The 24,415-nt window shown below is 46.5% G+C and overlaps 2 protein-coding genes across 3 annotated transcripts in view; one reads left to right on the forward strand and one right to left on the reverse strand.

The window, feature by feature from the left end:
- Window positions 1-10,633, forward strand: part of Blvra (biliverdin reductase A) — a 31,213-nt gene extending 20,580 nt beyond the window's left edge. For both annotated transcript variants that reach the window (XM_052724085.1, XM_052724086.1), the window contains 3 exons: window positions 4,715-4,822; window positions 8,169-8,340; window positions 10,282-10,633. In XM_052724085.1, the coding sequence (XP_052580045.1) occupies window positions 4,715-4,822; window positions 8,169-8,340; window positions 10,282-10,537 (536 nt within the window). In that variant the 3' untranslated portion in view covers window positions 10,538-10,633. The remainder of the gene's footprint in view (window positions 1-4,714; window positions 4,823-8,168; window positions 8,341-10,281) is intronic.
- Window positions 10,634-13,147: 2,514 nt separating this feature from the next.
- The window catches only part of Ncaph (non-SMC condensin I complex subunit H), a 29,351-nt gene continuing 18,083 nt past the window's right edge, over window positions 13,148-24,415 (reverse strand). Inside the window, exons 13-18 of the mRNA XM_052724084.1 lie at window positions 20,904-21,014; window positions 19,607-19,792; window positions 18,276-18,392; window positions 16,778-16,869; window positions 16,311-16,386; window positions 13,148-13,617 (exon numbers count right to left, since the gene is read on the reverse strand). Coding sequence (XP_052580044.1) covers window positions 13,558-13,617; window positions 16,311-16,386; window positions 16,778-16,869; window positions 18,276-18,392; window positions 19,607-19,792; window positions 20,904-21,014 — 642 coding nt within the window. The 3' untranslated portion in view covers window positions 13,148-13,557. The remainder of the gene's footprint in view (window positions 13,618-16,310; window positions 16,387-16,777; window positions 16,870-18,275; window positions 18,393-19,606; window positions 19,793-20,903; window positions 21,015-24,415) is intronic.

The following is a 24,415-nucleotide window of genomic DNA, read 5'->3' on the forward strand; positions in this document are numbered from 1 at the left end:
AGTCAAAGTAATTGATGTCTTATACATATACTCCCCCCCCCCCCCCCCCCCCCCCCCCCCCGCCGGGAGCTGAGGACCGAACCCAGGGCCTTGCTCTTGCTAGGCAAGCGCTCTACCACTGAGCTAAATCCCCAACCCCGTCTTATACATATACTATGTAGTTTCTTTGTTCCATTAAGGGAATAAGTACTAAATGTTCACTGTACACCAGGAAACTCTTTTAAGCACTTTGTAGGCTTAGTCAAAAGTTTTGGGGGTAGAGATCTTTGTTTGGTGTTACTATAACAGAAGGTCTGCAGTTGATAATAATGAAGAAAAGAGATTTATTTAGCTCATACCACTGGAGGTTGGAAGTCCAAAGTCAAGCAGCTGTGCCCATTTGGTATCTGAGAGTTTCTTGTTTTCCATGCAGCAGAACTAAGAGCAGTTTGGGGAGACCCAAAGTCTGGATATCGTATCTTCTGTTTTATCCATTCTACTTTAAGGCTTTCCCCTGAATTTTCTAATTGGGTTATTACATTTTTCAGTTCTGCCTTCATTTCAGCTTGAGTTCTCCTCAGTGTTTCTGTCTCTTTACTGATCCTGTTTTCAGATCCTAATTGTCCCTGTCATCTGTTCGGCCTTCTGTTTGTGTTCTCTTAGGCATCACTCAGGTGGTTATCGCTGTTCTGTTTAAGTTCATTGCATTCATGTTTGCTTCTGTCTTCTTTAAACTGTGTAAGTTTGGTTGTTTGTTTCTTAATCTGTGTCCTGGGGCTGGGGAGATGGCTCAGCACTCAAGAGAAATGGTTGCTCTTCCAGAGGACCTGGGTTTGATTCCTAGCACCTGTATGGCAGCTCATAACTGTCCATAACTCCAGTCCCAGGGCTTCTGATATCCTCTTCTGGACTCCACACGTGGTGCACAGACATAACATACATGCACTCAAAACACCCATACCCACAAAATAAAAATAAAGGTTTAAAAATTTTGCTCAGTCTCCTGGGATTCACTTAAGTAAGTCTCACTGGAGAACACTTCTGTAGACCTTCTGGCTTTGAGGGGAGGACACACTGTCTTAGCATTTCATCTTGTGGTTTTTCCAATGAGACCTTGGCATGTGGGCTCTCTGGATTGTGTGTCTAGTGTGAGATTCTAGGCTGCCTCTGCTGAATGGAAGTATGTTTTTGTTTTAGTTGTTGCACGAGTTCAGTTAATGTTGTATCAGGTACGAGGAGTTGGATAATACTTTCAGATTCAGGGTTGGTTTTGGATAGGAGGAACAGGATGATTCCAGTTCAGTGGTAAAGAAGGAAGCCTTGGTAAGAAAGCAGTGGTGAGAAATGGTGTATACCTGGCTGGATCGGTTTGACTGGTGTGTAAGATGTGCGACCCGAGCTGTGCCTGGGAGTGAGGATAGTATGGGTGGGCCAGGATCTTGGCCACTAAATAGACTAGCTAGGCTGGCAGACAGTCTATGCCACCAAGGCTAGGCCTGAGGATTGGGGATGGTGCAGGCAGGTGAGGTTCCAAGGACTCACCAGGATGAGCTGGTGCACAACTGTGTGATCTGGTTTAGGTCTGGGGATTGGGGAGAGAGCAGGCAGGCTAGAGTCCAGGGAGCCCTCCAGACCAGAGCGCAGGATGTGCAACCTGGGCTAGGCCAGGAGGTTGGATATGGTGTGGATGGGGCAGGATGGAGGACCAGCCCAACAGGACTGGTCCCTTCTTCCTTTAAATCTGTATTCATTGACTAGCCCCTCCTGCCTTCCTCCCCCACCTCTGGTAAACATTATTCTTCTCTCTACTTCCCGGACATTGGCTTCTCATATCCCACATAGTGAATGGCACCGTCATGTTTCTTTCTGTGCCTGGTCATTTCAGTTTCGTTTAACATAATCCCCTCTAGGCTCCCCCTCATTTCTGGGTATTACAGGATTTCAGCTTCACTGTGGAAGAATAGTATTCTGTTGTGGGCAGGCAGACCCTAGTGTATTTGTTCTGAATCTGTGTATTGACTCTTGGAACAGTGCTGAGATGAACAGGATCCAGATGTCTCTTTGACATTCCGTTTTCTGTGGTTTACACACATGGTGATGGGATGGGTAGGTCCTGTTAGGTTTCTCTGGAAGCCTGTGAGGAACTTCCACAGGGTTTTCCATAAGGACACTAAGTTATGGACCGTGCTGGCAATGTGTAGGGGTGGGACCCTTTCCTTCAGTTCATATCCCTGTCAGTAAGTGTTTTGGCCTTTTTTGTAACAGACATTCTAAATGGAATGAGGTGATATTTCATTGTGGGTTATATTTTCATTTTTCTAATGATAAATGTTGAACCTTTTTTTCCTGTTAGAATGGATTTGTATGTCTTCTTTGGAAAAATTTCTATGCATATTACTATTTGGAATTTTGGTTATTATTACCATTTTTACTGTTGAGTTCTCTATACATTCTGGATATTAACCCTTTTACTGGATCTATATTTTGCAAGTATTTTAATTCGTTTTTAAGTAGTGTTTTTATTCTGTTAATTGTCACGCATAGCATTTGGTTTGATGGCATGTCATTTGTGTTGTTTTGGCTTCTGTAGTCTGTCCTTTTCTGGTCTTACCTAAGCAATCTGCCTAGTCCACTTATGGTGATTTAAACAAGAAATAGGCTCTGATTTGAGCACTTGGTTCCCAGTTAGTGGCACTGTTTGTAGAAGTTTAAGAGTTAAGTCTGGCCAGGCAGCAGTAGCACACGCCTTTAATCCTAGCACTCGGGAGGTAGACCCAGTCTGATCTCTGTGAGTTTGAAGCCAGCCTGGTCTACAGAGTGAGATCCAGGGCAGGCACCAAAACCACACAGAGAAACCCTGTCTTGAAAAACAAAACAAACAAACAAACAAACAAAAAGGAGTTAAGTCTGCAAGTTTGAGGTTATATAGCCTCATCCTTTTTCTGGCTGCCTCTCTCTTTTTCTCTGCTTTGTGCTTTTGGTTAAAGATGTGCTCACTCAGCTTCCTGCTTTGCTGCCCTGCCTGCTGCCTGCTGCATACCTGCTTCCTGCTGCCTGCTGCCATACCTGCTTCCTGCTGCATGCTGCCATACCTGCTTCCTGCTGCCCGCTGCCCTGCCTGTTGCTTACATCATGCCTGCTACCTGTGCCATGCTTCCTACAGGGATGGAATCCTCAGCTCTTGCTAAGTTGTTTCTGGTGATGGTCTTTTCTCCCAGCCACAGAGCCAGTGTTCTCCAGAATTTACCATGTGTTTTCATCTATTGTCTCCTAGCTTATGGTTAAGTATTTCCTATGTTGTGAGTTGATTTGGTAAGTGTGTAGTGTATTTTGCATGTGAATATCCGCTTTTCCAACTATCATTCATTGAAGACATTGTCCTTCATAACATTGATGTGGCAGCAGTTTCTTTGTGTGGCACCAGGAAAGGACAAGGGTAAAACTGTCAACAGGTCAGCGACTTTCGATGCTTCAAAGGAGAGATGGACTAATGTGGAAAATGGCAGCCTTTGCTATGGAAGCTCTATGCAAATAGCATCCTTGAGAAAAGCTTAGCATTTAGAATATCCACAGGAGTCTACAACTAAAAACAAACCAAGTAACCTGACTAAAGAAGGTCATGTTGTAGAAATTTTCATTTTCCAAAGTGGCAAACAAGTATAACAGGTCCAGTCTTTAAAGAAATGCAGATAAGTCAGGCAGTGGTGGTGCACGCCTTTGATCCCAGCACTTGGGAGGCAGAGGCAGCCTGATCTACAGAGTGAGATCCAGGACAGGCACCAAAACTATATAGAGAAACCCTGTCTCAAAAAAAAAAAAAAAAAAAAAAAAAAAAAGAAAATGCAGATAAGAACTACAAAAGATATCCTATTCGTTAGGATATCTGTAGGGGTCTCTGTGACCACCATGGCCATCACAGTCCTGATTCTTGGGAGGCAAGAAGGTAGTTCAGTTCAGCATACCTAAGTAGCTGGTGTGGGTTCAAACTTCAAGAGCCTGACCCTGAGTAGTTTATTTTAAATTTTCCTGGTGGTAATTAATTCAATCCCATGTGCATAATAAAGCTTAAGATGAGACTACATGAAAACTCTCTGTAAAGTACATGTGACACCTTCCATAAAGATAGGTTCTACAGATTGACAAGCTCATAAGGGTCTGTGCACAAGGGTCACCAGGCTATTAACCCCCTCTGCTCTCAGCCTTCTGGGCAGATAACAGGTTATACATCCCTCCCTTTAAAGGGACAACCCTGTGTGTTTAACATTCCTAGTTAAACACACCCTAGTGCTATTGTGGGCGGAGTGCTGGGATTAAAGGCATGTGCCACCATGCCCAGCTCATCTTGCTTCTTTCTGAGTATCTTCTGACACCCAAGACTCCATTTCTTCTTCCCAGCATTCTCTTTGCCCTGAAAATCCTGCCTGCCTATCGGCCAATCAGCTTTTTATTAACAGTGAGAGGAACACATTGTACAGTGTACAGAAGGATTATTCCACAGTACACTATTAACCAGAAAATAAGTATTCACAGGGATTTAAAGAGGTGTTAGAACCCATGCACGTTAATGTCTGCTGGGGTATGTAAGGATAGCGGGGCATTGTCCTAGTGTGTGCTCTGAACACTGTCTGTGGACATCCCATAGCCTGTTCTGGAGGAAGAAGGACATGGCCTCCGAGCACACAGCTAGCTGTTCGCTGTGGATAATGGCCACCTTTTATTCCATTTGTCACTACAGGGAAAGTCCTGCATGAGGAGCATATTGAACTCTTGATGGAAGAATTTGCATTCCTGAAGAAAGAAGTGATGGGGAAAGAGCTGCTGAAAGGGTCTCTTCACTTCACAGGTCAGTGTGAGGCAGGCTTGCTAGCCACGAGGGAGGTTCCAAAACCAGTCATCCTCCGTACGGCCACCACCGGGAGCAGAAACCACCCAGATGAGAGTCGTCATGGAACGGTCTCAGGAGCTCTCAGTGCCTCAGGGGCCTCTGCTCAAGTGCAGCTTGTTCTTGACTTCACACGGCTTCTGTCATATCATTTCCGGTCATGTCAAAATGAGGAAAAGTTAGTAAGATTATCGAAGCTGAAAGACAAGAAGCAATTAAAGAGAGCCAAGTGCAGACCAGGAGAGGAACATATCCCTAAGTGCCTCAGTGGTACCTGCACACATAATTTATGTCACAAAGAGATTAGAGTAAAGGGTCTGGAGAGATGCTTCAGACGTTAAGAGCACGCACTGGCTGCTCTTCCACAGACCCGGGTTTGATTCCCAGCATCCACATGGTGGATTATAACTGTCTAGAACTCCAGCCCCAGGGGGCCCAACACCCTGGGAAGCAGTGCAGATGCATGGTGCACAGTCATACATACAGGCAAAGCACCCACACACAGAAAAATGAAGGGAACTTTTAAAAGATTAAAGGGATATCAGTAGAACACCTGACACTAGCAACTTAAGGAAGGGTCCTTTTGTTGCTGTAGCAGGGTGTTTACATTGTGTCTGCTGCTGAGGGGTTCGGCACTGTGGCAGGGTGTTTACATTGTGTCTGCTGCTGAGGGGTTAGCCATGGCAGGGTGTTTACATTGTGTCTGCTGCTGAGGGGTTAACCTGGCAGGGTGTTTACATTGTGTCTGTTGCTGAGGGGTTAACCTGGCAGGGTGTTTACATTGTGTCTGCTGCTGAGGGGTTAACCTGGCAGGGTGTTTACATTGTGTCTGTTGCTGAGGGGTTAGCCTGGCAGGGTGTTTACATTGTATCTGCTCCTGAGGGTGGTTACACTGTATCCTCAGTCCAGAAGCAGAGACACGAGCGCTGGGAATCCCTCCTTTGCTCTTTCCACTTTCTGTTCTGTGCAGGACTTCAGCCCGTGGTGTGGGTGACGCCCACATTCATGGTGCTTCTTCCTTGTGTAAAACTCTCTAAAGTCCCTTAAAGACACACCCAAAAGTGTGACTCCGGGTGACTCCAAACCTAATCAAGTTGACAGCAAAGATTAACGTCACTCTGGCTTGTTCTTCCCTTAATGAGATTTAATCCTTGCTGCAGCCTTGAGTGAAAAGCTGAGTCCCAAATCTCAAGGATGCTTCCGTCCCAGTCTTCCGGCAGAATTGTTCTTGGTGATGTTTTAACTAGGTCTGGAAAGGGAGTTCAGGGTTAGAGTGCTGGCCTAGCACAGAGACAGGCTCTGGGCTGTCCTCACCACCGTAAAAATGAGACAGCTGGTTTAAGGTTATTTTTCTACAGAATATCGTAGGTGAAAACTTTTCAGAAAGGATTGGGAACAGATGTTTGGAGAAGAGAATGTTTTCATACATCTTATGCAGAACAAACAACTTTTACTCTCTTCCTCCATCAGGTTAGAAGGACAGTGGCCAAACCAGTCGTCCGAAATGTGTAATTTGAATTTTTATGTCCGTCATTCTTAAAGTATTAACTGTAGGTAATTATCCAGATCTTAGGGTCACCTTGGATTGAGTCCTTTCTGGTCCACCCTTGAGTGTCTGTACCTCCCTTCTCCAGGGCTTTTATTACAGAAAGGAGACCCTTCTGTGTAGAAGGGCATTATTGAGCAACAAGAATGTCTTGTCTTGAAAATGTTATGAGTTATGACAGGAAGTGGCATGGCCGTTCACTGGAGCAAGAAACTGCTGAGAGTGTGGTATGTGTTGTCTTATAACGAAACTGAAGTTTCGTTTATCCTTGTGATATGTATGGGTAGAGACCTGAGCTCACAAAGCCGAGTCATTTGACCAAGGGCACACATGTGACAGAGCCAGGCTGGAGTTTCACTGTGTGGCTCAAGCTTCTGGTGGCTACTGAGTTCTGTTCAGCATCCTGCAGCAGGTGAAGACCAGCCCAGAAGGAGCCTGTTTGACACTTAATTCCCTGTGACTTCACTGAACTTTTTGTTGCTTTTATTACTAATCTGCTATTGTTTTGGAATGTGCTCATTATTTTAAGTTTGCCAAAGGCAGAAGGTGTATTTGGTTATAGTGTCACAGAGAGAAGTCCCTCAAACTTAGGTTATATTTAAGACTGGGAGGGCAGAGGCGGGTGGGGAGTGGCCACACAGATTTTTCATGAAGATCCTCATTTGGAGTGAGTGTGCTGTCTTTAAAAACCCAGAAAATGCTCAACATGAGACCAACTTCCTTTCTTTCCCTCCCTCCCTCCCTCCTTCCCTCCTTCCTTCCTTCTTTCCTTTATTTTTTCAAGATAGGGTTTCTCTGTCTAGTCCTGGCTGTCCCAGAACTCACTCTGTACACCAGGCTGGCCTTGAACTCACAAAGATCCGCCTGCCTCTGCCTCCCGAGTGCTGGGATTAAAGACCACCACCACCACCACCACCCACCCACCCCCACTCCCCACCCCCACCCCCGGCGAGACCAACTTTCTTGATCCTGAACTAGACTAAATGTATTTACACTTCAGGTTGCCATGGTGACATTCTCCTTCCGCCATCTGCACAGGCAATGCTTACAAGAATCTAAGTCTCAAAGGCTAATAAAATGTCCTAGTTCTCCACTTACCAGGTCTCTCTAAACCACTTATTGAAAAGATAAGTATGTATATGCATGAATACTTCTTTTTATATGTATATCTAATTGTATCCAGTATATTAGAAATAGAAATGTGAAACTTTTTTTTTTTTTTTTTTTTTTTTTTTGGTTTTTCGAGACAGGGTTTCTCTGTGTAGCTTTGCGCCTTTCCTGGATCTCGCTCTGTAGACCAGGCTGGCCTCGAACTCACAGAGATCCGCCTGGCTCTGCCTCCCGAGTGCTGGGATTAAAGGCGTGCGCCACCACCGCCCGGCTAGAAATGTGAAACTTTTAAGATTTATTTATTTATTATGTACAGTGTTCTGTCTGCATGTGTCCCTGCAGGCCAGAAGAGGGCACCAGATCTCATTACAGATGGTTGTGAGCCATCATGTGGTAGCTGGGAAGTGAACTCAGGACCTCTGGAAAAGCAGTCAGTGCTCGTTATTAACCTCTGAGCCCCCAATACTGTATGTTTTTAAAAGAAAAGAAACATTTTCCATTTAACCACACCTTGCTTTTCATCCTTTCATTGATCACTGTACACATTCGTGCCATGAAGCAGGACGTCCTCTTGATCATTCAGCTTCCCTCTGCATGGATCTTTGTGAGAAAGTCCTTTTCCCAGCTCCCTTAGCCTGTGATTTCTTGCAGCTAGCCCACTGGAAGAAGAGAAATTTGGCTTCCTTGCATTCAGTGGCATTTCTCGCCTGACCTGGCTGGTCTGCCTCTTTGGGGAGCTTTCTCTTATTTCTGCCACCTTGGAAGACCGGAAAGAAGATCAGTATCTGAAAATGACCGTGCAGCTCGAGACCCAGAACAAGGGGTGAGTTGTGAGAAGTCGGAAGAGACTCTTAATGTCCTCGGGCAGTCTAAGGGTAACCCTTCCCTGGCATCCAGACCCAAGACAAGTGTCTGCTCCTGTAGAGAGAGAGCTCTCATCTTGTTTATGTTGTCTTTCCATCCTTTACGCCCTCTGAGGTGTGAAGGAACAATGGAAGTCCAGTTGCTATTAAACAAATAATGGCTTATAGAATTAAAGCAAGTAAAAGTTATGCAAGTAATTAATTTAAGCTGTATTATTTGCTTATTTTTCTATTTATCTTAGAGATAGGATGCCACTGTGTTGTCCAGGCTGATCCCAAACTCCTAGGCTCAGGCAGTCCTCCTGCCTCAGCCTCTTGAGTATATGTACCATTCCCACCATTGCATATTTTTAGCTATGAGGAAACTGAGGTGCACAAAACACGTTGGCATTCTGTATTGCCTCAAACCTCAACACTGTGTTATTTGGAAATGTGATATATGAAGTTGTCTTAGGTAGATAAAACTGTTTGGAATAACTCAAATTTATTTTATCCAGAATTAAAGTAAAAATAGTGAATAAACTACATTCAAATTAGTCTGAGTCATCATTTTCTTTTTCTTAATTTTTTATTAATTTTTTGAGACAGGATCTCACTATGTAGCCCAGGCTGGCCTTCAATTTACTATATAGAGTGTATAGCCCACCTCCAACTCGAGAATTTCATACTTTAGCTGGAATTACCAACACACACAGAGTGTTCTGTGAACTTTGCAAAATACACATGGGGACTAATTTTTAGATAAAGTTTGATCAGCTGTTTTTGCTACTTTTTAATATTCAGTGATGTATTTGATTGAGATCACGATCAACTAAGGCAGAGATTTCTGTTTTCTGTGGCCAGGTATAGCTCTACTAATAATAATATAAAAATGTAATAATGAAAAAAAAATGTAATAATGAAGCCGGGCGGTGGTGGCGCATGCCTTTAATCCCAGCACTCGGGAGGCAGAGGCAGGCGGATCTTTGTGAGTTCGAGGCCAGCCTGGTCTACAGAGCGAGATCCAGGAAAGGCACAAAGCTACACAGAGAAACCCTGTCTTGAAAAACCAAAAAAAAAAAAAAAAAAAGTAATAATGATAATAATAAGCAACATAGGTAAAGGAGTATCTTGGAGAGCGTTAAGTCTATGAGAGTGGACAGAGATGCTTTGTGAACAACAGGATGGTATTTGCTAGCTTGCTTTCCCTGAGAATCCAGTGAAATAACTTGAGAATTCACACATGAGGTAACAACAGTTTGCAGTGTGCAAGGCTTGTGGCTGTCTGCCTTCCCTGTCTGCATTCTCTTAAAGCAACAGTAAGCCTCGGCACAAAGCCGAGTTTTACACAGAAGTCCCCTGATGGTAAATAAACAGGCAGACAGAACAAATGCCCGGCTACAGTAATGTTGGAAACGTAGTCACCGGTAGCCTTTGGGTGGCGGTGGACATGAGGGTGCCACTGGGCCACCACAGTGAGCCAGCCTTTCAGGGAAGATGGGTCCTGCCACATGAGTTCAGGTGTAAGTGAGCACCACCTGCTTTCCTGTGTGGTTCTTTCTTTGACCTGTGTGTAGCGTGTTCATATGTGCGTGCTTACACATGTGTACATGCATGTGGAGGCTGGAGGTTAATGTTGAGTGTCATCTTCTTCCTTGACCAGTCTCCACTTTATTTACTGAGGCGGGGTCTCTCACTGAATGCAGACCTTGCAGATTCCATGAGGCTGGCTAGCCAGCTTTGCAGGGAGCCTGTCTCTCCCTCCTGGAATCACAAGTGGGCCACCATGCCAGTGCAGCTGTTGCGTGGGTGCTGAGGGTCTCAGCTCTGGTCCTCATGCTTGTACCCCAGCACTGTATGTATTTACCCTCTCCAGCTCTGTCCAGTGTGGTTTGTAACATGAGGAATTTCTGTCTTTGCAGTCTGTTGTGCTGGATTGAAGAAAAAGCGCCCGGTTTAAAAAGAAACCGATATTTAAACTTCCAATTCAAATCTGGGTCCCTGGAGAATGTGCCAAATGCAGGAGTCAATAGGAAAATTTTTCTGCAAGATCAGGATATATTTATTCAGAAGCTCTTGGGCCAGGTCTCTGCGGAGGACCTGGCTGCTGAGAAGCAGCGCATCATGCATTGCCTGGGCCTGGCCGATAACATCCAGAAGCTCTGCAGCCCTAAGTGAAGAGGAAGCTGCCAATACCTCCGAGAAGGGCCAGAGTTTGGTTTTACCAACACTTCATCTATAGCTCTTACAATTAAATACGCTGGATAAACAGAATGAGAATAGTGTTTGGGGAGTAATGTTTGGTGCTGGGGCCATTCCCTGGGCATGTCATGGTCTATAGCCTAGTCTCATTTTGTTTTCCTAGTAGCGGCCCTGTTGGATATAGCCAACACTGCTTTCATCCTTGTGGAAAAGCCAGCGTGGCGGGGGTGGCGGGAGAAGATCTGAAGGTCTGACAGTGTGGGTTCCTGACTCTGCTCAGTTCAAGGCAGCAGAGGCTGATGGACCAAACAGCCCAGACTGCAGACACGTCCCTGAGGGCTGCCACAGGAACACCTCCCGACAGACTGTCACCTTTCCAGTGGCCTTCTGAGTACTTGGCCTGAGCTGAAGAACTGGTCAAGCTATTATTCTGTTAAATAACACTACTGTCGCCAGGGCTAGTTCTACTCACTGTTTACCTCTACCACAGTCTCACTTCCTGTAAACTCACCTGCCTTACCTTTCTACCAGCAGTGTAGAGGTCATCATGGTTCCACACGCTCCTCGTCGTCGGCACCCTTCCACCAAAACCCCTCCCTCCAGTAACTCACAAGTTACCCACCGGTCAGTAAGACAGCATTACCAGAAACTAGTAGTGACCCTGTGACTGAGGGACAGTCACATTCTCTAAAGTGTGGAATGCAGCTCAGACTATAAATATGTAAAAATGTCTTGGGTGAAAAGGAACCCTAAAACGGAAAAACGTAAGCTGTCCTGCTATAGTGATGGACTGGTAAGGAAAGGGTTTGGCCAGTCCTAGCTACAGACCAAAAGTTGAGAAAGAACTGGTGCCTCCTGGTGTGGGAAACAGGACCCAGCTGTTCCCACTACAGCATATTCATAATCTCTGAGACCTTCCGGTGGAGCTAAGTGGAGCAGGCACTATTTTGAACGTAATTTAGAAAGCACATTTGGGGGGGAGCAGAGTGTGTGGCTCTCTTCTCCATGTTGAAACATTCCCTTAGTGAGGCTCACAAGACTCAAGAAGCTCGCATTACCGTTTCCTGACTCCCAAGGCTCTGCCATACAAAGCAGGACAATTGCTACACTAGAAACTGATGGAGCTACCTACAAGCTGAGCAGGGAGCAGCAGGGATGCAGCCTTTGTAAGCTACCAGCTTCTAGATGGTGCACCCTCTGTCAACCATGACCCCATAACCTGACGGACTCACTGCTTCAATCAAGACGGGTGGTCTAGCATCAGCACCTAACCTGGATGAACAGAAGTCTATTCACATCTCCCGAGGAAGTTACGCAGGGCAAGAGACTGTTAGGGCTTAGAGCAAGTTATAAGAATAACAACTGGCCAGGCGGTGGTGGCGCACGCCTTTAATCCCAGCACTTGGGAGGCAGAGGCAGGTGGATCTCTGTGAGTTTGAGGCCAGCATGGTCTACAAAGGGAGTTCCAGGAAAGGTGCAAAGCTACACAGAGAAACCCTGTCTCGAAAACCAAAAGAATAACAACTGCACACTCTTGCTTCTTGCCCATCACCCCAGATGCTAACTTGGACAGTAAGTAATAGGGATCTTGGGCACACTGCAAACAACCTTTATGTATTTTTTTTTCTCTTTGGGGGTCTGCCACCCAGCTCCCAAATAAATACATGGAGACTTATTCTTACTTATGAATGCCCAGCTTTAGCTTGGCTTGTTTCTAGCCAGCTTTTCTAACGTAATTATCCTGTTTCTCTCTAACTATGTTTGCCTCTGAGCTTTTTACCTCTCTTTATTCTATGTTTTTTTTTTTTTTGTTTGGTTGTTTTGTTTTTCCTTCTTACTCTGTGGCTGGACCCTCTCCTTTTCTCACTCCTCACTCTTCTCCTTCTTCCCTAGATTTCCCCTATTTATTCTCTCTCCTGCCAGCCCTGCCTATCCTTTCTCCTGCCTTGCTATTGGCCATTCAGCTCTTCATTAGACCAATCAGGTTTTAGGCAGGCAAAGTAACACAGCTTCACAGTTAAACAAATGCAACATAAAAGAATGCAACACATCTTTGTACCGTTAGACAAACATTCCACAGCATAAACAAGTGTAACTCTGTGTGGCCCTGGAGTGTGGATACAGAAGACAGAAAGGAGGCCTCTGCAGTCCCCAGGGCAGGCAATAGGAGTCTGAACTTGCTGGTGACTAGGAATGAAGATTAGGAATGAAGGTGTGTATGACAAGGAGGGGGTCAGTGAGTCACTGCTCAGCCTGTGACTACTACGGCAGCGCAGCAGCAAGGTGGCTGCAAGAGACCCCGGAGGCAAACTCAAGGCCCATCCCTCAAACAACCAAGCCCCTCCTGTGTTCCTCACAGCAGTGCTGAAGCTAAATGAAGTCAGAAGGACAAGAGAACACTTATATATCATCTTTACCCTTGCCACCCCTCCCACAGCATCATAGGTGCTTATAACAGACCTGATCTCCAAACAGGCATTCTTTCTCCTCCTGCTCTGCGCATCCCCTTCCCTGTGGGCGTGGCATCCTGGATAGCTGAGGGGAGTAACCAGGTTTGATTAATACTGAATGTCTACTGGGCACTCACACTGTACCAGAATGGTTTTATTTTTGAACATTATATACAATTAAGTTTACAAGTGATACATTTTATGTACATGGACTAGAGAACTCTTTAAAGACAGTGAGAAGCTTCTATTCTCCACAACAGTACAGAGTGGAAAGTAGATTCTAGTGACCAGAAGAAGCACAAGGATATAAAGAAGACTATCTTTATACTCCAGACCAATAAGCTCCCTTCTCCTAGGTGGAGGGTTACCCATGTGGAAATTTCCATTAGCATGGAGCTTCAGAGCTTGGCATTCAAGCTGAGGTGGCAAGAGGGGAGAGCCACATCACTGTGGTAGTTGCCGGCTACAGCCACACTACAACCCCAGCATCTCTCCACCGCCTCTAGGACGCAATGGGCCTCCCACTGCAGACATCTCAAAGTGGACTCAGTCTCCTTGCATCACAAGAACATCAGAAAGATCCTCTGTGCCTTCTAGCTTCAGATTCTGAGGGAAGATAAGAAACACACAGGCTTTGATAGACTGGCAACCAAATCCTGAGACAATTTTAGTCGAGGAGACAAGGTGACTACAGAGAATGAGGTTTCATCACTACAAGAAAAACCATCTCATGGCAAATAGTTTGTACAAAGCTGCTTTTCACCAGGTGGTGGCGGCAACTCCCACAGAAGCTGAAGAACCAGGCCATCTGCCCCTAGGGAGCTAAGAGATGCAGTGGGGGAGGCCACCAGGAGCCTTGGCACACACAAGTCACCTGTCTGGCCGCCTCCCTCCACAGGTCCATCCCCCCATCCCCCTGCTGTTACATCCCTGACAGCTGCCCTTCCCACCTCTGCTCAGCAACCATCTCAACTCCCATCTTCACCTCAGGCAGCTGTTTCCCTAGGGCTGGCTGACTGTCAAGCCTTCCTGTCTTTTCTCCACCCCCACCCCCACCCCAAGGTGCAGCGGTGAGATGTGCTGGTACTCGGCACCCCCCCACCCCCCACCCCCCAAGGTGCAGCGGTGAGATGTGTTGGTACTCGGCACCCCCCCACCCCCCACCCCCAAAGGTGCAGCGGTGAGATGTGTTGGTACTTGGCACCCCACCCAAGGTGCAGCAGTGAGATGTGTTGGTACTCGGCACGCCCCCCTCCCAAGGTGCAGCAGTGAGATGTGTTGGTACTCGGCACCCCCCAAGGTGCAGCGGTGAGATGTGTTGGTACTTGGCACCCCCCCCCCCCCGCAAGGTGCAGCAGTGAGATGTGTTGGTACTTGGCACTCCCCCCGCCAAGGTGCAGCAGTGAGATGTGTTGGTACTCTCTTCCCTACCACACCTTCCTGGTGGCTGTAGCTCAGCTTCTACACGCTGTGAGAGCAGAGGGACTTAGCTCAGTGCAAGAGCACTTGCCTAACATGTAAGGCCCTAAGTCACGTCTCTAGCACGGGAGAAGGTGCTTCCAGACTCTGAGTTTTTGCTGCTGGCTACAGTGGCAGAGGAGAGAGGGAACTACATCTATCCTGAATCCTAAGCCCCACCACACAGCACATCTGAGGGAGGTCACTAACTAGAGTGACAGACAGGGTCCACATAGGATTGACTAAGAGTAAGAACAAGGCTGGAGAGATGGCTCAGTGGTTAAGAGCACTGGTTGCTCTTCCGGGGGACCTAGGTTCAATTCCCAGCACCCACATGCCAACTCACATGTTGTTCGAATCTTAGATGGTCTTTTAATAAAAAACCCAGAGCCAGATATCAGGGTGAAAGCTGAACGATCAGAGAAACAGAGCAGCAGCCACTAGTTCTTACCTCTACGAAATTCTCTGCCTTAAGAGACTGAGTTCCTGTTTCCTCATGCCTTATATACCTTTCTCTGCCCAGACATCACTTCCTGGGATTAAAGATGTATGCCACCACTGCCCTCTGTTCCCAGTGTAGCCTTGAACTCACAGAGATCCAGACGGATCTCTACCTCCAGAGTGATAGGATTAACGGTGTGTGCCACCACTGCCTGACCTCTATGTCTTATCTAGTGGCTGGCTCTGTCCTCTAATCCTCACGCAAGCTTTATTAGAGTACACAACATATCACCACACTCACAGCTGTGTCTGTAACTCTAGCTCCAGGGGATCCTACACCCTCACAGACATTCATGCAGGCAAAGCAATGCACAAAAAATAAAAACAAATAAAAAAAGAGTAAGAAGGAAGATCAAGGTGTGGGATGAAGTGTTTGGGCAATGTTTTCCTTGAGATTGCTAAGGTCTGAGTCATCACAGAACTCTGATCTTAGGAAATGTCAAAATATTCCAAGTCCAATCTCATACTCAGCCTGACAGGGTATGAGCTGTGGCCATATTGCATTCTTCAGATAATAAGGCCTCTTGAGGACTCCAAATGGGAGCCTTGATCACAACAAGAACAAGTCGATCCTCTAAAGCCTGAACCATAACCAGGGGAAGGGAGCGGAGCTGCCAGAGCTGGGAACCTGAGTAGGAACACTCCTACTCCAAATGGGGACTTATGGCCAGTGCCCACTAACTTTCTTGTTAACAGTCTCCCCAGTCACCCAGTTAGATTTTCAGCCTTTCTTCGGGTTCTTGGCATCTGATGTTTCTATCAGGAACCCCACAGAAACACCCTCACTGCCATCTCCCTTAACCACAGAGAGGGGGCATGTGCCCCCCACCTCTGCCCCCGTAAGCTTTTTCTTTTTCTTTCTTTTTTTTTAAGCTAGGTGGCGGTGGTGCACACCTTTAATCCTAGCACTCAGGAGGCAGATCTCTGTGAGTTCGAGACCAGCCCAGTCTACAGAGTGAGTTCCAGGACAGTCAGAGCTACATAGAGAAACCATGTCTCAAAAAACAAAACAAAAAACAAAAAAAAAAAATAAAGAAAAAAGTTTTTTTTAATTTTAGTCATTTGTGTGTCTAGGTGTGTGTGTGTGTGTGTGTGTGTGTGTGTGTGTGTGTAAGGCCAGAAGAAGGGGTGTCAGATCCCCCTGAGTTGAAGTTACAAGAGTTGTGCATTGCCCAATATGGGTATGGGTGCTGGGAACTGAACTCAGGCCCTCTGAATAGGATTACAGGCTCTTACCCACTGTGTGGTGACTCTTGGAAGATCTGCTTGCTATAAAATCTCTAGTGAGCTGGCAGGAAAAGGCAGATTCAAACACTCCTGTACTTACTCGAATAACCTACCTTTTCATTGGCTAAATGCAGAAGACAAGCAAAAGCCAGGGGTATGGAGAGATTCTGAGCCATGAGTGGGGGCAGCCTGGAAAGAAAGGTACAAGCACTGAGTAGGTCATGTAACTGAGAGAACAGGGATCCTCCGTCAGGTAGGAATCACACACACACACACACACACACACACCTAAAAACTATGGAGGAACAAAGGATTCCCCAGGCTTTATAAACAAATGCATTTGCAAGCAGGTTTTTCTAGTTTGTATTTGGAAATAAAATGTCTCCTAGACTGTTCCAGCCACTCAAACAGGGAAGCGCTTTTTACAGCTTATTCACACATAGGGCAGACACAGCTCCTTCCGGTGGTCACACAAAGCAGCTGTGGGCAGTGGGCCTGTCATGCTAAAAGTCCCACCAAGACGCTGGCCAGAACGCAGAGGGGAAATGCACCCCCAGCCCTCTGTCTGTCCGCACCACACCTCTTCTGCAGGTCCTTCGTGAGTCCACTGAGCATCTTCTCATCAGCCACCTCCTCAGGGGCCCCTTCTTTGCCATTGACACTGTGGTTTGCCTAACCAAAAAAAAAAAAAACAAACAAAAAAAATATGGTTTGAACACTTAAGTTCATGCTTGAAACAATAAAAACTTGCAAAACTGTACATTCAATAAAGAAAAGTGTACTGAATGAAGCAAAGATAAATTCTTGTTTTTTGTTTTTTTAAATATTTCTTTTTTTTTAAAGATTTATTTATTTCTTATGTATACAATTTCCTGTCTGCATGTATCCCTGCAGGCCAGGAGAGGGCACCAGATCGCATTACAGATGGTTGTGAGCCACCATGTGGTTGCTGGGAATTGAACTCAGGACCTCTGGCAGAGCAGCCAGTGCTCTTAACCGCTGAGCCATCTCTCCAGCCCTTTTTAAATATTTCTAAAAGACCTTAGGAGATGTTTTAGTTTGGTCTCCACCTAGGCACTCTTAAGAGGTGCTGGAATTTTTGTCTTGTTTTTTGTTGTTGTTTGTTTGAGACAGGGTCTTTCTATGTATGAACCCACAGAGGTCCACCTGCCTCTGGCATGCACCACCACGCCTGGCTGAGGTGCTAGAATTTTAAAGAGAGGTAATCAGGTCACCGAGGTGTGACTGTGGATAGTGGACCATATGCCCTTGTTCTTTCTTTCATATTCTAGCCACGATACAAGTGATCAGACCCTATTTGTGCTCCTGTAAAGTACTACTCCAAGACCAAAGCAATGGCAGCCGCCCACTGCAGCCTGCACCTCTAAGACTGAGCCGATGTACGTGTCTTTTCTCTGAGAGGAGTGTCTCTGCTGTTTGTTACAGTACGCACTGATACAGGGACTGAGGCTTTCTCTGATACAGCCAAGACCATGCAGCTTAGGGTCCTCAATAACCATGAATCTCATTGCTTAGCCAGTAGAAGGTGTGTGTGGAGTTTGTAGAACAGGATGGGTCTGAACAGCCACTTACTCAGGGTTCGCCTTACACTCAGGAGAAAGAATCTGGCCGAGTGATTACTTTTCCAGTGCTCTTGTTGAGAACAACATCCCAAATCAGAACATCAGCTCAAAACTTACAACCCTTTCTGACACTTTTAAGGTAGTCACACAGTTTAGTTTGCAAAAGTCATGTTTCACCTTAAGTTGCTACTGGGTACGTACTCCAAATGCTCGTCAATACTGGAAGCATTCAGTTGCTAAGGCAGAAGCACATTTCATTACCAGTAAGGTAAGACAACAGCCAAAGGCACTAGTTTGCCACGTGTATCAGCTTTCATGTGACCTGCCCGCTCCTCTGCTGGGACAATCTCTGTCACAGAGGCGTGATGTCTTTCTTAAACTGTGACTGCATCTCTCTGCTTTGGGGCCATGGACAACACTGAGGGTTCATGGGCTGTAGACCTCAGCTCTCCCCTCCCACACGGGACACCCAGAGAACACGAGTGCTGTCCTCACCTCTGTGTCAGCCTCCTTTCTGGAGAACTCTGTCAGCAGGCCCCACATGCTCTGCTTCAGCTTCTTCATGTCCATCTTCTTGGCCGTCTTGGCGTAATGGATTTCTATTTTATTCACCTGAAACAGGAATAGCAAAGCAGAATTGGGCAGAAGAAAAACATCAACTGACCGTAAAAACAAAAGTCTGGAATGAAAAAGTTGGAAATCAAGAAGGAATCCAGGCCAGGCATAGTGGCGCACACCTTTGTTCCCAGCACTCAGAGGCAACTGGATCTCTGTGAGTTTGAGACCAGCCCGATCTACATACTAAGTTCCAAGCTACAATGTAAGATTGCCTTAAAAAACAAAACAAAAAAGGAACCCCTCTCCCCTCCAAAAAAAAAAAAAAAAAAAAAATCCTTTTTGTTTTTACCTTTTGTATTTTGTTGTTTGGTTGGTTTTTAAGATAGGGTCTCGCTGGGCGGTGGTGGCATACACCTTTAATCCCAGCACTCAGGAGGCAGAGGCAGGTGGATCTCTGTGAGTTCGAGGCCAGCCTGGTCTACAGAGCAAGATCCAGGAAAGGTGCAAAGCTACACAGAGAAACCATGTCTCGAAAAACCAAAAAAAAAAAAAAAAAAGATAGGGTCTCATATAGCCAAGGCTGGCCTTGACTTCCTATGTAGATCTTGAACTTCTGATCCACTTGCCTCCAAGCTTCAGTGCTGGGATTATAAGTGTGTACCACGATGCCCAATTTTAATGAGCCAGAATTTAAAGAGCCAGTGCGGGACTGAACCAGGGCTTCATATAGCTAGGTAAACACTCCACCAACAAAGCTCCACTCCCAGATCCTAACTTCTTTTTAATTAGAAGTAATTTACATTAAGACTAAGAATTCCAGTGTAAAGAGATGCGCAGATAAAATATTAGGTAGCACCAAGTCTGGCACTTGGTGTAGGACATACAGATGTTGAACAATAAAATCAATCTGGCCAAGGTTTCTAGGAGGCACACAGCTAAGCTCATGAAGCAGCATGTAAAGACATGCTCCCTGCTGCAGCCTTCATTCATGTACTTTATTGGCACGATCAATCCACTCCTACTTATGGCCCAGGTTTGACTCTCAACACTGCACAAGTAAATACAAATTGTATTTGGAAAGATGTCAGCTCTACGTGACCATGTAACTAACCAGCAGCAGCTCAACCCTGTCTACAACTCAGCTGCCTGGAGAGCAGCAAGTTAAGATGGAAAGAGAGAGCAGGCGGAGTGCAGGCTGATGGGACTCCCACATGAGGCATTAAACAGATTTCCGGGAAACCACACAGTCCCAGCTGCTTCCTCCTCACCTTCTGAGGCTCAGCCACCAAGTTCGACTCTCCGTAAGTTGTGATATCTGCTCCTTGGCTTTCAGAAGAAATGTGACCATTCTCCTGTACATTCTTCTGCGTACAGCAAGGATCAGATTCGAGGTCAAAGGTTCTAACTGGTTCCGAAAATAAATCATCTGACTCTTCATAGTCACTGTCAGCAGCCTGGGCAAGGAAACAACGGCCTCAAGTTTGGCAGAAGCTGTCAATGGAGCTTAGAAATCACCAGAAAGAGTCCATGTACACAAAGCAAGCAGAGATCACCTGAGAATCCACTAAGTGAGCGCCAAGGTGGAGTGCTCACCTCGCTTCTTCCTGCTCACATAAATAAACCTAGAGACAGGCATCTGTCATCAGCCTCAGATTTCTGAAGCGTGAGCTTAAGGAGTACAATGACCACAGAGACCAGTGTCACCTTTGCTTAGTAGACAAGAGCACAGAGCAGGAGCTGGGCAAACAGCTCAGCAGGAGAGCACGCACACAGTACCTGTGAGGTATTGGGTTCTATCCCCCTCCCCCATCTCTTCCTGCTCCTGCCATCCAGATGTAGAACTCTCAGCTACCTCTCCAGCACCATGTCTGCCTGCATGCCACCATGCTTCCCACCATGATGGTAATGGACTAAACCCCTGAACTGTAAGCCAGCCCCCATTAAAGCACAACAGTCTGCCTCTCCCCAGGAAGGACAGAACCAGAACCCGTGCCTGCCAGTTCTTTCCTCCCCACATGCGGGTCAGGCGTCTGTCCTCCTCCCCATCACTTTTAACTGCTGTTTCTTCAGTGGACTCACAATGAGAAACAGGAATGATGTAGAACCAACCAAGGTCTGAAGATGAGCAGTGACTTGTACAAGTCCTTCTGATAAACACTTCCAGACTGTTCTTGGTCCCACTAGACCACACCACCTTTCACATGCCTATGTGTTTTGTCTCACGGCCAAATATTAGCTCCTAAGAACAGAAGTGTAGTTCTATTCCTTGGGAATCCCACAGCAGCCAGGATTAGTGCTATGTTGTACAGGCCAAAGACTCCATCCACAGGTCAACTCATTCACACAGGGTGTCCACTGCTTCCTGAACCCAGTGTATGCGTAAAGCGGCCGCACTGAGCTCATTTCTCAGCACTGTTCAGTGGTCTATACTGAGACAGACTGTGCACCCAGAAAAGCCCCATTAGACTGAGGACTCCTACAGCTGTCTGCATCCAAAAGGGGCAATGGAAACCAGGGAAGAGACCACCCTCCGTCTGGGAGAGGTGAGAGCTCTTCTTCCCTTACCTCAAGTCCAGGGCAGAAGTTGGAGGTATCGTTAGGGTTGTTGTAGTCATAGTCTTCGATTTCCTCATAGTGCTCAGTCTTTGCCTTCTGGTCCTGGCCCATCTTGAGTAACTAGAATAAAGGGTGGGGGAGGATACAAAAATAATTTTCTAGAAAAGCAGCTACTGGACAAAGTTGGGGATATCAGGCTTGTTTCCTATGCTCAATTTCTAGCATAGTCTAGAAGGAAATGACTGACCCTAGAGCAAGGATCCTAGCAGCCTACAGTCCAACTGAGTCTCCACTGCACAGAACGACACAAGGCACAGGGCACAGAGTCTCTGCTCACCCCCAAAACCAAAACATTTCCTCATCTCATCTGCAACTGCATCTTCTGAGTTTTATTTAAAAACAAAAGCTGACCACCTTACCTACAGCTTTCTGAAAGAAATTCAACTGTACTTGAACAATCCTGCTAAGAACTCATTTCCTTATTGTAGAGGCAGCCTGTTGGGGCTGGGGAGAGGACTCCGTACGGTGCCTGCCTTGCAAGCACGAGGGCCTAAGCATCTAACCCTAGGTCTGGAAAGCAGAGAGATGGATCCCTAGAACTCTGCTCGCCAGCCAGTTTAGCCAACTGGCGATCACAGGGTGCAATGGGAGACTGTCTCAGAAAAGAGAGGTGGAGCCAGGAGGAAGCCTCAGTGGGGAAGGGGCTCGCTACCAAGTCTGACAACCTAAGTCCAATCCCCAGGTCCAGTATGGTAGGAGGAGAAAACGGACTCCTAAAAGTTGTCCTCTGACCTCCACACATGTACTGTGCGGTACTCATGCGCATGTTCCCACACAGTACACACAAGGGAGACACCCAACATCTACCTCTGTTCCAGTGCACGCGCGCGTGCGCACGCGCGCACACACACACACACAATTAGGCTGCTGTCCTCTTGCTGGGGCAACCACTGCTCACTACACAGCAAAAACAGAAGCAGCCAGCTCTTTCTCCTAATTATACGTGAGTCCCCATTCAACCTTCCAAAGCCTCACAGAACTGTGCTCCCTTTGGAAGTGCTCAGTAACTACAGCCCTCAAACATCTGCAGCTCTTACACCAGTGGTCTGGACTTGGGATGCACATCTTGGAGTTGAGGGGAATGGCTGGAGATGCGTTGAGCTTACAACGCTTTCTTGACTATCCTAATATAATCCTATACTTTATTAAAACAATATTTTTATAATACAAATTCAAAAATAATATCAAACATTTAGAAGGTTATGAAGTGGCCCACATTCCTCCACAGTTTCTCATACGACACAGTAAGTTCTTCTCCACTGGAACACCCTGCTCTGTGTATGTGTTAGCTTGCCCCCTGCCAGGTTTCCAGTGTCCTTTTCAGGGTGTAGCTCCACTGAAGAAAAAGGGAACTCAAGCTCCTGCTGCTTGGCTGTCTGCCTCTCATGGGGACCGCCATTCGAAACATAAGAACCACAGTTCCTTCTTCCACAGGGAACAACACAGACAGCTTTATCCCCCTGCACCCTGAATGTGCAAATGGCCACCTTGGCTAGCCTACTGAAAGTTCGTAGGAAAGGCTACAGGGAGGGTGGCCATCCAAGAGGCTCCGCTGTGTGGCTGTGTCTCAGCCCTGCTCCGCCATTCCATATCAGGCTGTCTGTGCCTTGAGCACAGCAATCTCTGCTGTGGCCACAGCTGCAGTTCACAGTACTGCTGCAGCTCTGTCTCCTCTGCATTTCTGTTAAGTGAACACTATTGGTCAGTCTGTATAAGCAGAGTGTAGCATATTGGTGAATTCAGGAAAATATATGTATATCATTAAAATTATGAACTGAACATAGTGGTGCCCAACTGGAGTCCTGGTCCTTGAAAGTGATGAAGCATGATGATCCCAAGTTTGAGGCAAGTTAGGAATATGTAGTGAGTTCAAGGCCAGCCTGAGCCACAAAGTGAACATTGTCTCAAAAGAAAACAAACGAAGCTAGAAAATGCTCTATATTGGCTGGTTTTGTGTGTCAACTTGACACAGCTAGTCATCAGAGAGGAAGGAGCCTCAGTGGAGGAAATGCCTCCATGAGATCCAGCTGTAAGACGTTTTCTCAATTGGTAATCTAAAGGGGAGGGCGCAGCCCATGGTGAGTGGTGCCATCCTTAGGCTGGTGGTCCTGGATTCTCTAACAAAGCAGGTTAAGCAAGACAGTAAGTAGCACCCCTCCATGGCCTGTGTATCAGCTCCTGCCTCTAGGATCTTGCCCTGCTAGAGTTCCTGTCCTGACTTCATTTGGTGATGAACAGCACTGTGGAAATATAAGCTGAAACCTTTCCTTCCAACTTCTTGGTGACGGTGTTTTGCTGCAGCAATAGAAACCCTAAAACAAGTTGGTTCCAGGAGTGGGGTATTGCTGTGACAGACCTGACCATGTTTTGGGGAGGACTGTGGAAAGACTTTGGAACTTTGGGCTGTTAAAGCCATTGAGTGTTAAGAGCTCTGTGGGAGCTTGGAAGATAAGAATGTTGAGAGCAGTGCAGAAGATGGAGGCCAGGCTTGTGAAGTTTCAGAGGGACATTTAAAGACTCTATTAGGACCGTTTGCTATTTTGATTTAAGATTCTGTCATTCTGGTTTGTTGGGGCTGAAGAATTAGCTGTGATTAACAAGATACCAGAACTACTAAAGGTGAAACTTCGCTTTACTGGGATAGTTGATGCTGGTCGGCTAAAGTTGAGAATTGAGTTGTGATTAAGAAGAGAACATCATTGTGGTGAAATCTTCTGGGAAGTGTTTCCTGAGAGTCAGCACACAGAAGCTGTGTTCCAGAAGCAGCTGAGGCGGTACCTTACGCTGGCGGCCAAACTTGGTAGTGTAAGAGTCACCCATGTAGTACTGGTTTTGAAGGGGTCATGGAGAGCAGCTGGGGATTGGCACTCTTAGAGGCCTGGAGAGGCCACTGGTGAAGGTGCAGCCTCAGTGGCAGTTGAAGACTGAGGACTGAAGGGGTCATACAGAGAAGCTGAGGCTTGGTACCATGAAGACAGTCTATGAGAGGCTACTGGTGAGAGTGCAGCCCAGTTGCAGCAGAAGACCCCAGCGTTTTGGAGATGCCAGTACCATGGGAAGACAACCAAGGACAGCAGCAGCAGTGGAGTGGAGCCAGCTGGGGCCTAGGAGATGAGCTGTGTGTGCTGCAGAGGGCAGAGCCGGAGAAGTGACCGAAGCCCTTCGCAGGAACCCAAAAGATATTGGACGGTTAGAGTTTGATTTTGCTTTGATTTGATTGTGACTGTGCCCTAATTTTTCCCTCTTGAAGTAAAGTATTTTACTAGAGCCCACAGTTGAGAGACTTTGAATTTTAAAAGACATTGGCCAGGCCAAGGCAGGAATATTGTGATGTGCACATGCACACACAAGATAAATAAATAAAATGCAGGGACTGAGGAATGGCTCATCAGTTCAGAGGGTGCACTGCTCTTGAGGAGAACCTGAGTTTGTTTCCCAGCACCCATGTTAGACATCTGAAA

The sequence above is a fragment of the Peromyscus californicus genome, unplaced genomic scaffold, assembly GCF_007827085.1.
Source record: "Peromyscus californicus insignis strain IS unplaced genomic scaffold, ASM782708v3 Scaffold_7__1_contigs__length_154581171, whole genome shotgun sequence".
NCBI classification, from domain to species: Eukaryota; Metazoa; Chordata; class Mammalia; order Rodentia; family Cricetidae; genus Peromyscus; species Peromyscus californicus.